Below are 17,681 nucleotides of genomic sequence, written 5' to 3' on the forward strand. Positions count from 1 at the left end.
GTTTATGAAACATCCAGTTTTAAATTATGTAAGCTTTTTTTAGTGATTGTAATAGCAGTAATTCAATTTCGAGTTAATTTTTTAATAATATTATCTTGATTTAAGAAAAAATATTTTTTAGAAGTTAAGGGGTGTGTGGAAGTGTGTAATGTTAGTTTTCTTTTTTTTTTTTAGAAGTGACCTTAGTCCATAGTAAACTTCTTATACTAGAGAGGTAGATTAAATTAAATTATATAGATCTAGTCAACTACAGATAGTATAGTAATAGTTAAGTATACGGGCCTAGATCTAGTAATAAATACAATTTTTAAATTGTTTTACCGTTCTGTGTTTCTAAGATCTAGATTTCTTGATTAGATCTAGAATTAAAAATAAAAGAAAATGACGTCAGCATGTCATCAGTTCATGGTAAATACATAAGCTACTAACTAAACTTTACTAAACTAAGACTAGTCACTAGAGTGACTAAAGTCACTATAAGACTCTTGCTCTAGTCTACAGTCTACCTACAGTCCTACAGTCTACAACTAGTCTACAACAGTAGCGGCCAAATACCCTGCTAAAATGCTAAATTAAATAGATCTATATAATTATCTAATAATATATAGATCTAATAATTTAGTATATAATATAACTTTTTAAATAATTTACTAAGTAAATAAATATTAAAGTAAATATTAGATCTATATACTATACTGTAACTATACTATTATATACTATTAAATAGTATTATATATATAACTATACTACTACTAGATCTATAGTATTATAGTAATATTAATTATTAGACTGTTGAAATTAATAATAATACATCTCATTTCAGCCTTTCCTCCCTTAGGTAAAAATATTTATTTTTTAAAAAATTTTTTCACCTCAGAAATTTAATACCAGACTGTGCAGAAGCTGTGTACGACATTATGGAATTTTTTCAAAAAACACAGGCTCTGAGAAAAAAAATGAAGAACAGGAACAGTCAGTGCCATGGGGATCTCCTGAAGTGAATGAAAAATTTGTTGAAGAATTCACAAAAAAACAGAACTTGCCGAATCCTGTCCGGAATACTGAAAAAGAATACTTTGACTCTCTAAAAAACCCAGATAGACTTGAGAAAGGGCTTTTGGATGGCAAGTTCTTTACTAAAAAATTCGGTATTTCTAAAGATCTGTTAGCATGGCTAAGCTGGGATATCAACCTTAATAATTTTGATGAGATAAGACTTCACAGTATGATATGGTATCTGAAGACATTGAGAAAGGAACAAAAGTAAGTTTTATACAATAAGCTACTTATTTAATTTTAATAATTTTTTTTTTTGGAATTTTTTCATTAGATATTGGTAGTTTAAAATATTAATGATATAATTGGTATTAACTTAAAAATAAAATTGGTTCAGTTATTGCTTTTTCATCTGTAACATGTGTTTCTTTTAAAGAACATTAATGCTATTTTTGTGGCTTGTTTTGTTGTGGCCTTACATTGGTATTGTTTTTCGCCTTTGATTTTTACATCACCACTGATTACTGTTACACTTAGATAAACTTGATAAGTTAACCCTTTCCGAACTGGCAGTAAATAGAATAAGTAGAGTTCATCTGTTCCTGTGATGGTGTGGTCAGTTGTACACCCTGTTGTCTTTACCTACACAAACATCAATCAGTTACCCATTATGATTAGAGCTAGATAGACTCTCGGAGGCTGTACTGACTCAAGTCAGGAAGTTGAACACAAGACTTTGTGGCCAGCATTTGTGCGCTCTGCAATCAAATCACACTATCCCAAGAAACACTTTTTATTCTCCTTAAATTAGGCTCCAAGCAAACAGAGTTGAGGCTTTGGGTTATGACCTCAGTGCTGCACATTTTGTAGTTTCTCAAGGTGGTGCTGTCAAGTTTCTTGGGAGAGAAGCTTGGTATGTCAGAAACAAACAAGGGAAAAGTACTTTGCCTAACATATCAGTTAAAGGCCTATACATCGAAGCTATTGATTTCCACAACGTTGCAATCACACAAGAGGCATTTGAAAACTTAGGTAAGTTTGTTAATGTTTTTACTTTCTCGTATACAGAGTAGAGAGGAAGTATTGTAATCATGCACAAAAATCAGATGAAATTTTGACAGTTTCCATTGTTTTACTTCTAAGTACTTCATCATAAATGGAGTATAGGGGACTTATTTTAATCAGGCAAAAATTCTAAATCCATATTTTTTTAAATTTTGGCGTTTTACGAGTCAGAAAAACGGGACTTTGCAATTCTGTCCATAAGTGTGGATGTGTGTGTGTCTGTGAACGCGATAACTTGAGTACCGTTACAGCTAGGTTGATGAAATTTCATATATAAGTATGTTATCAAAATCGTAGATCCTGATCAACTTTTGAGCGATTTCCGATAACCGGAAGTGGTACTTTTTCTACTTTGAATTTTTCAAAAGCCTATAACTTGAGTACTTTTTCAGATAGATAAATGAAATTTCACATACAAGTAAAAGATATTATTCTCTGCCTTCTATCAAATTTTGAGTAATTTCCGTAGACCAGAAGTAGTAATTTATGCTATTTCCGATTTCTCAAAAAAACTTATGTGAATTTATAAAGTACTAATAATATTGCGCACTATTATGCACATTTAGTTGGCGTTCACTTGGTGTGCAATTCTTTTTTCTACAAGATTCTATTCTATTTTAAAAAGTTTAAGAAGTTTAATATGGTTTAAAATATTGTCTATATCCCGAGTTGCCATCCCCGTAGTGTTATATAAGAATATTCGAGAAAGTTTAGGGGAGATCACTCCCGGTTTATTTAATCTTGTTTTATTTTTATACATTGTCAAATAAATTGAAAAATTAAGTGTAAGGTAATTTATCATTTCCATGATTCTTTGCTTTGATGTTGTACAAAAAACAATATACAAAACTTAGTCTAAAAATACAAACTTATATTCAACCTCTTCTGTATATATACTCTTATTTCATATTAAAGCTTCCAAGCATGAAAAATGTAACATTTAGTTTGTTGAAAATTTCAGATAAATTATCACAGATCCGTTACATGAAATTTGACAATTGTCAGTTCTTTGATGACTGGTGCTTGGCACGTTTGTATTGTCTCAGTGAAACTTTAGAGTTCCTAGATATTCGCAATTGTTCTGAAGTCACAGATCGTGGCCTAAGCTGTTTACATAGTCTTAAGTAAGTTTCTTTAATGATTAAGTGGAGTAGTTCTATTTAGTTTTTGTTGTCCATGCTTGTTAAAAATTGTCATTTTACTTTCATATTTTACCTGATATTTATAAGTACATGATCTGACCATATGGCACTTGATCACATGACCAGTCAAACTGGAAGACTTAAAAATATTTTGAGATTGTTAATTTCAACTTGAATCATTTTATTACTGTCTGCTAGTAATCCCATAGTCCTAAAGTAAAGAAGACTGTATAATGTAGGGTTACTGTTTCAGTATATGGTTTGGCCACAGAAACATACACTAGTAAAGTTGGGGAAAGTAAAGAAGACTGGATATTGGATATTGTTAAATTGTATGGGTGTGATGACTGCTTTGAAATATGCTTTGGGCACAGAAACATATATTACTTCATCATTTATTTTTACTGACTTAACTAAGGCAAATAATCCCAGGTTAATAAACAAAACTGTAAAGTTACATCATAATATATTACACTATTGATTTATTTCTAAAGAGATACCTTGTCCTAAGATAATTTAAACCTTGTAAATATTTTGTTCTGAAACCAACAACATGAAGCACAGGTATTGTTTTATATTATGTGTTAACAAAAGTGGATGCAAAATAACACAACTTCAACATTCTTCATCCATTTCCTCAGAAACCTCCAGTGTTTGAAATTAAGCAACCTTAAAAAGGTGCAACACATTGGACTAATAACTCTTCTACTGGAAGAAGCTTTACCAAACTTAACTGTGTTAGGTGTCAGTGAAGAAGATTTGAAACCACCTGAGAGCAAGTACAGAGGGGAGCGGAAACTTGTTCAAGCTTTGTTAGGATATTTTGAAGACTCTGAAAAAAATAAAGATGGCATATCACAAGTGCAGGTTTAACTAAAGGAATGACTTGTGCTCACAATTTGGCTATTTTTGCAGAAAGGCCTATATTTGTTCATTACAAAAGTATGGCTCTATAGTAATACTAATAGGATGGAGTTTTTTTATGCTTTGTTACATGCTGGAACTATATAATATATCATGATTAATTATTAAATACCTTCAGCATTTTGACTGTGATTATTGTTTGGATTTATTAACATAAAAATACTAATTATAAACAAAAGAGATCACCTCACTATTACTATACAGCATAATAGTAATAGAACAAAGCCACCTTCAAGAATGGCCAAAGTGGAAAATATTTCTGATTACAGTACTAGGTATAATTTGTAATTATAGCACTTAAACATCTCAAAACGAAAATCTGGAATGAATGCAGTTCCTTCAAATGTGACAGTTTTTCAATGAAACAAAATGTAATTACCTCTAAACACATGAATGGTTCAATAGTATCCTCACTCTCTACATGGACCTAAAATGTGTTTTTGTTAATTTCATATCCCAAGTAGCCTAACAGTTTTAGTTTTTAGAACTTGTTATAAGAAAACAAGACCTTAAAATTAAAAAAGAAAAGCTAATTACTTGAAATCATTTGAATGAATTTTACTTATACCATTTAGCATACCCTTCAGACATAGTACTTGCCATTTCACTTTGATCTCTGTCATCTAAGTTATTAAAAAATTATAAAGCATTTAGCTTTTCTTTGGAGCAATATAAATACTAAAGATTAAAAAACTTTGCACTTTTGGTAAGTTCAATAATTGCTGATGCAATTTATTCTAGTTCTCTATAAGATCAGATTATACCATTACTATTGTACACAAATGAAATTAATAAAGTATTATCACTAATAGCTGTACTTTAGTTCTGAAGTTCATTAAAAATGTGTTCATCTAATCAGTTATTTAATGTTTTTTCTATTTGCATTCATTATTGATAAACAGTTTACAGGAAGTAGGTGTTTTGGGCTGCCTCTCCCAATTAATAATTAAAAAAATGATCACTTAAACAAAAAAAATAATAAGACGTGTTTTTTAAAAATACTTTAATTCAGTATCGGATCAATGACAGACTGCAACATATAATTATTACATGACTTAATCTTAACCAATAAATTATTGCTTATATTACATTATGCCTATTATACGAATAATAATCATTGACATTTTAATGTCACAGGGGTCATCCATATATGACATCACTTTTTTTGACAATTTTTATCTCCCCCCTCCCCCTAAAATGACATCACACATCAGCCTACAAACCCCCCTCAAAATTGCAGATGAATTTTTTTTAAAACATCGATATTTTTCCAAAATCTTGTCTGATCTCTGTCAAAATAAGTATTTTAATAGAGTCCTATTACAATTTATTAAGTTTTCTAAAACGCGAAATAACGTCTAAAATTCATTTTCTAACATTGCTTCTTTATAATGCAAAAGTGTGACGCACCATCTTCCCCCCCCCCCCCCAAATTACTGACCCCCCCTTCCCCCTATGAGTGTGACATCATTTATGGACAACACCAGTCAAAATGTGATAGATCAAAACTGTCTCTGGTTTACTTTTATTTCTTACACTGAAAACTAATTCCACATCAAGTTGTTAATATTAAGGACATAGAATTTTTTATTTATACAGGATATTAGATTCTATATTATATTGTATATTTTCCTGATTTATATTTATATATAAACAGACATCTTCAAAATTTAATTTGTTTAATTGATAATTTCATTAATAAGTTATGTACATTCAAATAATATGCAAGGATTTATAATTCTAGGCAAATAAGTTTTTCAATAGCAACATAATTTTCCCCCATACCGGTACTTTATTTTAAATCGAATAACAATAAAAGAAATATTTTAAGGAGTATATTTTTTAAAATCATGACACAACAAAATATATTGCAAAATATAACATTATCTGAAGTAAAACATCTTTGTACAATTATCCCTGTTGACAGCTTCAAACTCCAGGCAAACTATTATCTAAGCAGAAAATCACATGTATTGCTAATAACCATAATAACCATAGCCAGAAGAATATGATGGGTATGGATATCCTGGATAGGCTCCGGGCTGCAAAAAAAAAAAAGAGGTAAATTTGAATTTCAAACAAAGAAAAGCTGTGAAATGAAAACCATAATGCCACAAACTTTAATTGAATTCACTTACAGCTGAGGCTCCATAGCCAACGTTGGGCCAAGGGCCATATCCATAGGGTGGTTCTGGTGGTGGGGGAGGTCCAAGGGGGGGTGGCCCAACAGGAGGTAAGGGGGGTATAGAATGGTCTACTGGTACAGATGGGTTGATTTCAGCTTTTAATTTTTTGTCTGCTGGCTCTTCACTAAAGATTGCAAGGAAAATAGAGTCATCATATTAAGAATAAATTAGCATGTGTGTGATATATATTACATAAACTTATATCAATTAATAAAAGCAATAAATCTCAAGCTTTTTGGCCAATTTATGTATACATGAAAACTTACAATTGTTCTTTTTCAGGAAGTCTCTTTTTTTTAATGCTGGCTTCCTTAACTAGTTTTTGGTGCTCATCATATGCTTCTGATATTCTAAAAATAAATCAAATTATAGCTACCTCATTCTTAGAATACAAAACAGCTTACTTTTGTTAAAACAAATTAAAAATATAATTTTAGATCAACAAAAAGAAATGGTACTGTAAAAGAATATTTTGCGTGGAAAGAGTGATCTAATTTAAATTTAAAGTGCTTACTTTTGTATGCAGGTTCCAAAATCTTCTAAGAACTCCATTCTTCTTTGGGAAATCTTGACTTTAAAATCTAAAGAAACATCACTTTTGAGCAACCTGTTAAATGTTTCCATGACTCTGTCTTCAACAATAGGCTGTGATTGGTATTCTATATCCAGTAATTGTAGAAAAACTTTTTCATTTGTCTAGATTTAAAGAAAAATGTATGTTTTTATAATTTCATGCTTAGTTACTTGTAAAAACAATACTTTTTAGCTTTTACAAGCTTTTACTTCAGTCACATTGTTGACAAAGCATCTAACTTAATTATGACCATCGATATTGCAGTTATTTCTTTCAAATGTTGCAGCTAAGTGCATCTCAGATTATAACCAAAGAATATCACATTTCAGATCTATTTGGATGATAAATTAATCTTTAAAATTAAAATTTATTTTAAGACGACTATATTCAATAACAAAGAATATTAATAGTGATCACTCATTATGCTAGGTTTACTAATTTACATGAATACTGAGCCATTATAAAGGTCATCATGATAATGTACTGATCAGGTTTAAAAAATATTTTTTAGTAAATTGGAACATTGACTTAATTAAGAACAAGCAGAACAGTAAATATGGTAAAAATTGTTTTAAAAAATTAACTATTGACTAGTCTATCGCTATATTTTTACAAGAAGTATCAAATAAAACCTTGTTGTAAAGGTGTTTTGTGCATATTTTATTGTTGATATTAACAGAGTTTGGAAAAATGGCAATCTGTGTTAAAAATTTAAATATTAGAAACTCTAGAGAAAAATTCGTGTAATGCTCTAAAACCATATGGTTGAACATACAATGTAAAAAAAAAAAAAATACCAAAATAACTCAATTTATTTAGTTATTTGCAAAACAAAAATATAGTAAAAAAAAACAACTTAGGCACTTACATTATCAATTTGTAATGCATCGTTAAGAACTTTTCTAGCTCTATCACTGTCGCCAATAACCTAAGAATATATAAGAAATAAGCATGATTAATAACGCGCAAGATTAACAAAAGCTTTAACAAAATGTTCAATATTATACAAGTAATAGTTGGACTCACTTTCTGTAAAAACCTGGCATATTTGATGGAAAAAAAGGTTCTGGTTTTATGACTAACAGCTTTTTCAATATAAGTTTTAAACATCTCTTCAGCAGCTTCATTATTCTTGTTTCGCCTTTCAAGACTGATACGCCTCATGCACACCATTGCCAATCCAGGTACATTGTTTTCAATGTTCAGTAAGATTTTTCTTGCAAGAGGATAATTATCTGTCAAAAATAAATAAAAAAATAAAGTGGAAAAAAACCCTGTTTTTAAACAGTGAGTAAAACATTTCTGATTTAGAGGGTGGCAATTTGTTTTTTAGTCTGACCACTTAAATACAGGAATTGATTATATTCACATGGTAAAGAATAAGAAACAGTTAAGTATATAATTCAACTTGTATGATTTTGTAGAGACATGAATTACAAAACTGAGTGCTAAAATTAAAAGTAACCTCTTCTTTCTTCAAATGCTGCCCAAGCCAGATGTATGTATGGTTTCTTTGGGAGGTGAATATCACAAGCTCTCTGATAAACACTTCTAACACCATCTAGACTGTGCTGCTCCAGGTATTTTGCATACTGAAAAGTAATAATAAAAGGAATGTCATTTTATACAATACACCATCACTGTATAAAAAACCCACTGAGCATACCATAGTATCTATGAATACTACACTTAAAATTTTCATATTATAGATCTATGTGATAGTATTATATTTACAGCAGCTAAGTTAAATTAAGAAAATGAAAATATAATGTATAGATTGTGAATTGTTTATTTTATACATCAGATTTTTAAAAACAAGTTTTATTTAAATAATTAAGGTACAAACTAACCTTCATCCAGAAGTCTTCATAAAGTGCACAAGCTATCATGCTTCTTTCAAAGAGTACAACTATTCTGTTATGGTTACCCCAACTGATCTCCTCATCTAGATATTCTCTCCAGTTTTTCAGCTGACCTCTTTCTAAAGGTTTCACGTGAAAATATGGGCGCCGAATCTAAAAGTAAATAGAATTATTGAATTACATTAGTACAATGAAATATCAATAATATAAAGAATTTACTTTCAATTGGCATTAATGATTTTTAGAACAAGGTTATAAAAGATTATTTAGATAAAAACAAAATTACAGTACTTTTAAAACTTACATTTTCTTCAAAAGTCCACCTTTTACTAACTTCAACTTCATTCAACTTGAAAATTGCCTCTCTTGTTTCAATATATTTGGCTCGCAATTTTTTCACTTCTTTTTCATCACCCTTAAAAAAGCCATACAATGATATAGTTTAGAGGCATAGACTCTTAAATACAATGAAGCTAGGTCTGCTATTGATGAAGTGGATATGATATGAGTGCATTCTAATGTTCTAATAAGATAATAACTCATCTACCATAGAAGGAAGCATTCCTGGGGGAGCATCCAACTCTGAGCTTTCTCCAACTTGCAGAGCTTCATCTAGTCCCACTTCATCATCATCCTCAACATGGTAGTTAGATGATTTGTTTAATACTTCAGAACGTAATTTCAGGAATGTGTCTATGTCAAGAATTTCTTTTGGATGGTGAATACTGATGTGTCTTTTATAACTACAAAAAAAAAACAACAATTAATTAGACACAAACAGTCAAAGCCACTTTATAAAAGAAACCCAAATATAGAATTTTTTTAAAACTAAAAAAAAAACAACAGTACATTAGAGTTAGTTGCATCTATTGCTAAAATAGAAAACATATCTTACTTATCCCAATGATGACTGTAAAGCTGAGTTGGTGTTTTTATAAGTCTCTCATAAATTGAGGTAACATTTTTCAAATTACTGTTCATATTCTCCCATGAGATATAAGAGTCCCACAATTTATCTGATCTAAACTCCAGACCTGCTGCTGCCAAAGCTTTTTCATACAATCTGAAGGAAATTCAAAGTTCATAACACAAAACTGAATTAATTTTTTTTAACAATGTTTAATTACTAAACTAAAAGATTTTTAGTCTTACTTTCTTATTTTCTCTTTGTAGGAAGGATCTGTTCCATATTCTGCTATGAAGAAGTTAATGTAATGGAGCCACAACTCAACACTCAATGGGATGGCTCGGAGACCCTTTTCAAAAACCTAATAAAATGAACACATTTGCTAACATTGATGTAAGCACAAAAACCGAGCGAAGCGGAAAAAAAAATCGAGTTGGAGCACGACGTGGTTTCTTCGAGTTTCGATACAGTGCAAGCTATATTGTATTACCATGTAAGATGTAGGCTTGTGACCAGCCCATGGAAACTGCATTAAACTTATGCATTAGTCCAAGAAGCCTGTGGCAAAAACAAGTCCGCAGATGGGACTCGCTGGCAACATCTCAAATACAGGTTGAACCTGAGCAGCAAAATGAAAATAGTGGAGATTCAACCATGCCACACAGAAATATTAGAGCAGTAGTTTTTTTCCTTACATTTTTTAAAAACCTGTTTTAACATTCTCTTCAGGCTAAAGTAGAAAGTGAAATAAATAAATAAAAAAACAACAAAGGGGTGGTAAAACATAGAGCGATGGTGTCCACATCTATTAAAAATCCCAATTTTTAAATTTTAAAGTTGACGTTTACCTCTTTAGCACGCTCAATGCTACCACTCTTTCTTTCCATATCACTGTACTTTTTCCAGTATCCATAGCAGTAGGGATAATGAGAAAAAAATGCTTCATATGCTTTACGGCAATCTTGAGGATCACTCTTGAGAAATAAATTAATATTAATTATTACAAACAACTAAATTAAATTTTTTAGCAATTAGTAATATACATTTTTATAGATTTGCAACTAAAAAAGATAAGTTTCATATTTTGTTTCCAAGAAATGCACACAGTTAAATGCATTCCTACTTAAAACAATTATACATTTCAGCATGACTTACAATTTCTGGTATATTACTGAATTACTGTACAAAGCCCAATCCTCAAAGTTGATTACAAAGCCATCAGGCAAAAATTTCCTACTTATTACCTCTTGCTCGACATATTGAAGTAAATATGTCCATCCTGTGAAGTCCATAGGGTTATCTTCAACAGTTTTCCAGTATTTCCCAAGTTCACTTTCCTTGCGTAGTTTTTCCTCAGCATCCCTCAAAGCTTTCTCTTGATCCTCTGGGGTTAGCTCTGTTTCTCCAACAAATTCAGTCTTCATTTCCTCCTTAGATAAGATAGGACCACAAAAGCTTGCTTGATCTGATCCATTCATTTCGTTAACTAATTGAAAAAAAATGATACCTCAGTTAAAAGACAGAGCCTTAATAAATTATAATTCTCTCATTTTTCAATGTTAATTACATACAAATTTGATAGTCAGCCTACTTTGTTTACATGCATAAACTGTGAGCAGGCCTAATCAATCAGGAAGTTTTAGAATTGGCCTTTGCAAAAAATTTGTAATTGATGTATGCAATTATTTAGGTAGTAATGGGCTTAAATATTAAAAAATAACTTAAAGGATGATTGGCATAAAAACATTTCCTTGTGGGGTATAGCAATCATTTTAGGCATGACTTATGTCTTAAGTAAGGTAATGAATATTGAAGACTTAAAATAAGCCTTAACAGATGATACATGTTTCAAAAAACTAAAAGTTGGTCACTAGTGAGGCATATCCTTGTGGTATGGCAGCAGAAAATAGCAGTATTGTATTACAAGACTGATCCAAGCTAGACTCTGGCCCCCAAAACCACCTCTCAGAAAAAAAAAAAGATACAGGGAGCTTGCTAATTTAGAGATGACTGTGTAGTTCATCAATGTTGGTCTTGGTTGTTCCTCAACAACCAATTAATTTTTCTGATCAATTTCTGGCTTATTCTTTTGCAAATCATTACTACGATCTGTGGTGCGCTTCAGGCGACTTAGTCAGTAGTTGTGGGCTCAATTTCCACTAGTCATTTATGTTTAATACATTTTTGTATGTGTTTTGTTATGTGCAGGGGTGCCACTCATTTTTTAAGTGAATCCTGAAAATCAATCCCAAAATTTTACCAATCCTGAAACTAAAATTTTTAAAACCCTGAAACTTAATTCCGCATGGAATTTCAAAATAAAATGGACTATTATTTCATTCTTTTTTTTATATTCAAATGAAAATTAATATTAATGTTAGTCCCATCTATAGGCCTACCCCATGTGCTATTCAAGACCCCCCCCCCCCCATGCATGTAAGCCACAATACAAAACAACTGTTTATGTTACTAATACTTTGTTTATAGTGACAGTAGTCACACTTTGTCTTCTATTGGTAATACAGAAATGTATAGAAATATCTAAGAACTATTTTAGTAGGCCTGAACTTCAACAAGTGGTGGGCCTACAATACCAATGTACACTGTTGTATGCCTGCTTTTATAACATAATCAAGTATTTAATTTTTTAGAACTTCCTAGCTTGATTTCAACGTCAAGTGTGAAGTCAGCCAACTGTTAAGTAACAAATATTTTGCTAACCCCTACAGCTTGTTATTGAATAATAAGCCCACTGTATGCACGACCCGTAATAAGATTATCACTATTAAATACAGGGTTGACTTACTGTAGTTATTCAGGGCTTTAATTATTAACAGCCACAACAAAAACCTAAAACCCTGTTTTCCCAATTAACCACCAATGGGGTCTTCCATAAATGACATCACGCTAACCCCCTTAAAATTGCAGCTGGACTTTTCTTAAAATACGATATTTTTCCAAATTCTTGTCTGAACTCTGTCAACAGAGTATTTTAATCAATTCCTACTACAACTTATTAAAAACAGTTATCTAAAACGCTAAATAATGGCTAAAATTCGCTTTTTAACATTTCTGTTTAATAATGCAAAAGTGTGATGGCACACCATCTGAACCCCTTCCCCTGATCACACACCGTCACAAAATACGGACCCCCTCCTCCTACGAGTGTGACGTCATTTATGGAGGACCACAATATCCCCACCTTTGATATACATGATGATGTAAAGAAATATCGTGGCAGTTCATGTCGCAGAATAACAGAATACTAAGAAATAATTTCAGAAATAACTACGCTAGTAATACTCGTGTCAGAGATGTAGCCGTCCGCTAAAGTGAAAAGCAGATTTTTTACAAGCGGATGGAATGGGAGGCGGCAGTGACAGTTTTCTCAAACAAGGTACCTCAAGGTTTTTTAAACATTTCAAGGACGTTTTACCACAGTAAAAAAAAACAATTAGATCTAGACCTTGCTAGATAGTGTAACTAAATCATAGCAGACCTACATATTTTGTTTAATGACCTAAAACGATGCAGATCTAGTTGTTTTTCTTATTAAAACTAAACCACGCTTAAATTAAACAGCGCTTGTAGAACTGCCTTGACCGTGAGACACGATTGTGCTCGCATGGTCTCATGTTGTAGGTCTTACGGTCAGCGCAACCTTGAAGAAGCGGGTAAGAGGTGGTAAAAAGTGTCCATAAAGTTGAGTGAAAACAGCACAGTTTTGTTTCATACATAAAATAGTCATTCAAATAAATTTGTCTTTTCTTTTGGTAATACCAAAAGTTGATACGGATCTACGATTTTAATAAAATACTTATTTATGAAATTTCATCAACCTAGCTGTAACGGTACTCAAGTAATCGTGTTTACACACAGACATACAGACAAGATTGCAAAATTATGTTTTTCCGTATCAGTGAGCTGTGATTTTTTTTTTGCACCATTACAATACCTTCTCTATACTTTGTACAGGGTTCATGCTCAAAAGTTCAAATAAAATTCCAGGAGTTTTCCAGGACTTTTCCAGGAGTTAAAAAAAAATTCAAGGAGATTTTAAAAACAAAAAAGAAACCCAATTTGTACATTTAAAAAAAAAAAAGCGTACTTAATAATACATTTAATTAGCTAAGCCAATGCAAAAATTTAATTTCAGTAAAAGTAAAACAATATATTAGTTACATATTAGGATAGAGGCTATCAATCTGACTACAGACCAGTTTGAATTTTCAAAATCTGACCATAAACAAAAAAGTTATGATTTTTTTTGTCATTAAAAAAAAATAGATTTTTCAGACAACCGGGATAGACCCTGAAAGAGGAAAAATACTGGGAGGGTATGGACCAAATTTTAAAGAGTTTTTCACTATAAAAGAGGTATAAATGCAAGCAGACTTCACCAATTAATATCATTTCGTGATATTTTATTGATTTTTGGATGCCAAATCCAATGACGCTAGGCTAGTCGGCCAACCCGATGAACGTGTCAGTCGAATATTATGTAATTTCAGAGACAAAAGTCTGGCAAGATTTCTTGATCTATGCCCAAGGATTAGTAACATCAACTCCACAAAGTGAAGGGGGAAGGGAGGTGGGGTATGAAACCACCGTACGAGTGTTACACAACATCAAAGACCACGATCGTCGGCTTGTCACGTCACGGAGTATTGGGGCGGGGTGAGGCGATGGATGTTACGTTGGGTGTTACATACCATGGGGGATGGTCAGTGTCTTCCACCACCCACCCCAGCCCATTTTGGTCGATTTGGCAAGCTAGTATTAAGCGTATTAACAATTTTTAGTCAACCGAAAAAAAAAGAGCCACTGGAAAAATTTATTTTATTTTCTATAGCCATTTTTATGAAAAATTAATGTATAAAATAATGAAACATTACGCGAATCAGCATTGTTTGATCGGGTCGCAGCTATCCGGGTTTTCTAAAGAAGATTAATTTTGACGATTAGTCCTGAGCCGTAAATACTACTACAACTTCTTTTTGCTGTTTCAACAGTTTAAGACAAACTTATGAAACATCCCTGTCTACTTTAAAAATCAAATAGCCGACAAGTCAAACATGGGAACACATGTAGGCCTATCTATCTTTAGAAATTGTTTATAGTATCATCCAATCGGGTCAACCGCCTAGCGTCACGTGACCACACACTCGGCTGTGCCACACGATGTGTAGATCACGGCAATGCGATTCAGTCGGACGACGGCCAATGTGTTTATTTTTATTTTCGTCCCATTTAAAAACTACTATTCAATTATTGGCGGAACAAAATCAAATAATTTCGGTCGGGTTTTGCGCCGCGGGTTAATAAAATTTCATAAGATTTCAGGAGAATTTTTAAAATTTCAGGAGAATTCCAGGAGGTTTTATATTTTTTCAAATTCCAAGAGAATTCCAGGAGATGTTTACGTTTTTTAAGATTCCAGGAGTTTTCCAGGACCTCCTGGAATTTCAGGAGGCCGCATGAACCCTGTTTGTATATAAGAGAAAGTAAAAAATAACAGATCATTGTGGTTTAAGGGCTTTTAGAGTCATAGTATAATCCAAAAGGCAGGTGAAATATCCATAATTAGGCTTAGTCTAATTTCGCTAGCAAAATAAGCTGAAAAGAGTGTCAAGTGAAAAGAAAACACAATTATATAAGCAGCGAGAGGATACTACTGTACAGCTTCCGTAACAATAGCGATGACGTCACAATAAAAAGTTAAGTGCTTTCAGGATGCCGATTTCTTAAAATCGGCACATAATAATTATATTTTTCTTTCACTAAACCATCAATCTAATAATATCCTACCTTACAGTGCCATTTAGACACCTTACAGTCCTTTATTTAAAGTTTTTAAACAACTCAAACTATACCCATGTTTACGTTTGACCTACATTGTCGGAAGCAAATTTCAATTTTTTTTTCTAGCAAAAATAGCTTTGTCATCCTCAGATAGCTTAAATATATGAAAAAAACTCCATTTTTCGCTTGATAATTATTTTTTAAAATTAATGTGGTCTCTCGAACAAAGCAGAAAAAATGGCCCAAACGTAGGCCAAGGTGTGGTAGCCATGTTCTTGTTAGCAACCAAGGACGCTTTCAAGTTAGTGAGCCTCACTACATTTTAGGGGGGGGGGTCTGGCTTTTTGTGACGTAGTGTGACGGAGGGGATGTAAAAATCGTCCAAAAAAGCGTGACGTCATTTATGGATGACGCCTTAATAGGTAATTTTTTTTTTCTCTGCCCCTAATTATTAAAAGTTAGGGTAATCTATCGTTTTGGGTACGTAAAATCGCCCGCGATTTGTAATGTGAAAAACAGGTGACTCCTTAAATTTTAATAATTATTTCACATTTTGAGGAGAATTTATGTTTTAAAAAATTCAAAAATGTTTCCTTGATTCATTTATGTACCTGTTTTTAAACAATTGAATTAAAACTTTTCCGTAATAAATGAAGACTAGCGATGTTTCCAACAGATGCAACCATGGTCATTTACTATAGCAGCCATCTTGTCTAAGTTTTATTTTTATAAGCTTTTAGCGCCAGATTCAGGGGGAAGCCACTCTATTTTACAAATGGCTGCTGTTTATATAGCAAATTTTGCTCTCAGACACTGCTGTTTAAAGTTAATTTCTGGACTATATCGATATATTTAGCCATTGATTTAGGTTTATTATTCATTTATCTATAATATTTGACACAAAAGTATGACAATATACCTCTATTAAAGCCTTGACAATGAGGTAACGTTTTCGTACATAAATAGCCGCGGGCGATTTTACGTACCCAAAACGATAGATTACCTAAGTTAGTGAGCATTGCTACGGATTGCCATCCACTACTCCCACCATTACCTGCACGGTTGCACCTAAAATTAAATATTTTTGGATAGGCCTAGATTCTAGATCTAGTTATGGGGTAGACGAAAGCAGGGCACGTCAGTCAACACAACGATTTTTTTTCAAGTCGTATAATCTATATTCTAGATCTAGATTCTAGATCTAGATTCTAATCAGTACCTCGAGAGTCGCTTTTTCGCTCCTTCGAGAGAGGAGCGTTGTTATCTTCCGCCATTAAAATTGTAAGTGCCAGATTTTTAGTTCTTTAGATCCTTGCCAAGTTGTGAATGCTTCACTTTACTTTCCAACGATAATTAAATAAGTTTTGAAATAATTCAAATTTTCAAATTAAAAAGCTTATTTAGATCTAAAAGTTTTAAGAAATAACTAGATCTATATATATATATGTGCCTATTGTATTTTGTTTAAATAGATCTGCCTATCTATACTAAGTGTGAAACATTTTATATAGATCTCTAGATCTAGAATCCAATGCTGGGAATGGATCGACAGAGTACAAAGAAATCGTATTTAGTAACTTTTCTAGGCATTCTAGATTCTACAGGATGATGAACAGGATAACAAACTTGTTACTTATTAAACGCGAAATGCAAATACTAACTTAGCTTTGGAATAATCATAAACGACGTCAAACTCCGAGAGGGTAGAGTCGGTGTTTAGAGTGGGGTTTCAGAAAGTTTGGCGACGGTTTTTCATTTTTGCTTTCTCGCATATGCCTAGGGCCTACAAAGTATAAAGAAAGTATTATAATCGTGCAAAAAAAAAACATAATCGAGATTATGACTTCTTTTTCTTCTTCATTTTAGTTTTGGGAAGGATCCCCCCCCCCCATTCAATCATTTAAGTCAGTGGCGTAGCGAGATCGGGTGTCACCCAGGGCGGCACTAAATGGTGTCACCCCCCAAAGGCGTAGCGACCCTTCCCGGGGACAAACTTTCAATTTTCGATTTGCACTCCCCATAGTTTATTTTCTACTTTTTAGTGCATTATTACATAAAAGCTTGTTATTAAAACGTTTTTTATGAATTTTTTATACTGATGTGTACATGAAATATTTGACGTAAGCAACACAGACGAATGAAAACTAATATTCGTTTATAAAAATAACTCAAGAAAAATACTTTCATCGTCTTTTTTTTTTATTTTAGAAAAAAAAAATACAT

General features: G+C 32.2%; 2 protein-coding genes across 4 annotated transcripts in view; one reads left to right on the forward strand and one right to left on the reverse strand.

Moving 5' to 3' along the window:
- LOC131945244 (distal membrane-arm assembly complex protein 2) overlaps positions 1 to 4,602 on the forward strand; it is a 65,835-nt gene extending 61,233 nt beyond the window's left edge. The window contains exons 2-6 of the mRNA XM_059306289.1: positions 379 to 408; positions 878 to 1,263; positions 1,808 to 2,028; positions 3,023 to 3,185; positions 3,845 to 4,602. Coding sequence (XP_059162272.1) covers positions 382 to 408; positions 878 to 1,263; positions 1,808 to 2,028; positions 3,023 to 3,185; positions 3,845 to 4,076 — 1,029 coding nt within the window. The 5' untranslated portion in view covers positions 379 to 381 and the 3' untranslated portion in view covers positions 4,077 to 4,602. The remainder of the gene's footprint in view (positions 1 to 378; positions 409 to 877; positions 1,264 to 1,807; positions 2,029 to 3,022; positions 3,186 to 3,844) is intronic.
- Positions 4,603 to 5,573: 971 nt separating this feature from the next.
- LOC131945258 (pre-mRNA-processing factor 39) lies at positions 5,574 to 16,742 on the reverse strand. Of its 3 annotated transcripts, XM_059306322.1 has the most exons (15): positions 16,678 to 16,742; positions 10,901 to 11,142; positions 10,505 to 10,630; positions 9,902 to 10,017; positions 9,645 to 9,812; positions 9,297 to 9,492; positions 9,054 to 9,164; positions 8,738 to 8,902; positions 8,353 to 8,479; positions 7,914 to 8,122; positions 7,756 to 7,815; positions 6,828 to 7,009; positions 6,580 to 6,663; positions 6,266 to 6,437; positions 5,574 to 6,169 (listed from the first exon to the last, which is right to left on the reverse strand). In XM_059306322.1, exons 1-15 carry the CDS (start codon positions 16,730 to 16,732, stop codon positions 6,104 to 6,106), a joined length of 2,079 nt encoding a protein of 692 aa, XP_059162305.1. In that variant the 5' UTR covers positions 16,733 to 16,742; the 3' UTR covers positions 5,574 to 6,103. The 3 variants fall into 3 exon arrangements, with proteins under 3 accessions (XP_059162305.1, XP_059162306.1, XP_059162307.1); XM_059306323.1 differs by lacking the exons at positions 10,901 to 11,142; positions 16,678 to 16,742 and adding an exon at positions 10,147 to 10,275 and having other exon boundaries at positions 10,505 to 10,632; XM_059306324.1 differs by lacking the exons at positions 10,901 to 11,142; positions 16,678 to 16,742 and having other exon boundaries at positions 10,147 to 10,623.
- Positions 16,743 to 17,681: the final 939 nt, after the last annotated feature.

The sequence above is a fragment of the Physella acuta genome, unplaced genomic scaffold, assembly GCF_028476545.2.
Source record: "Physella acuta isolate Inbredline_101_S28 unplaced genomic scaffold, ASM2847654v3 ptg000533l, whole genome shotgun sequence".
Classification (NCBI taxonomy): Eukaryota; Metazoa; Mollusca; class Gastropoda; family Physidae; genus Physella; species Physella acuta.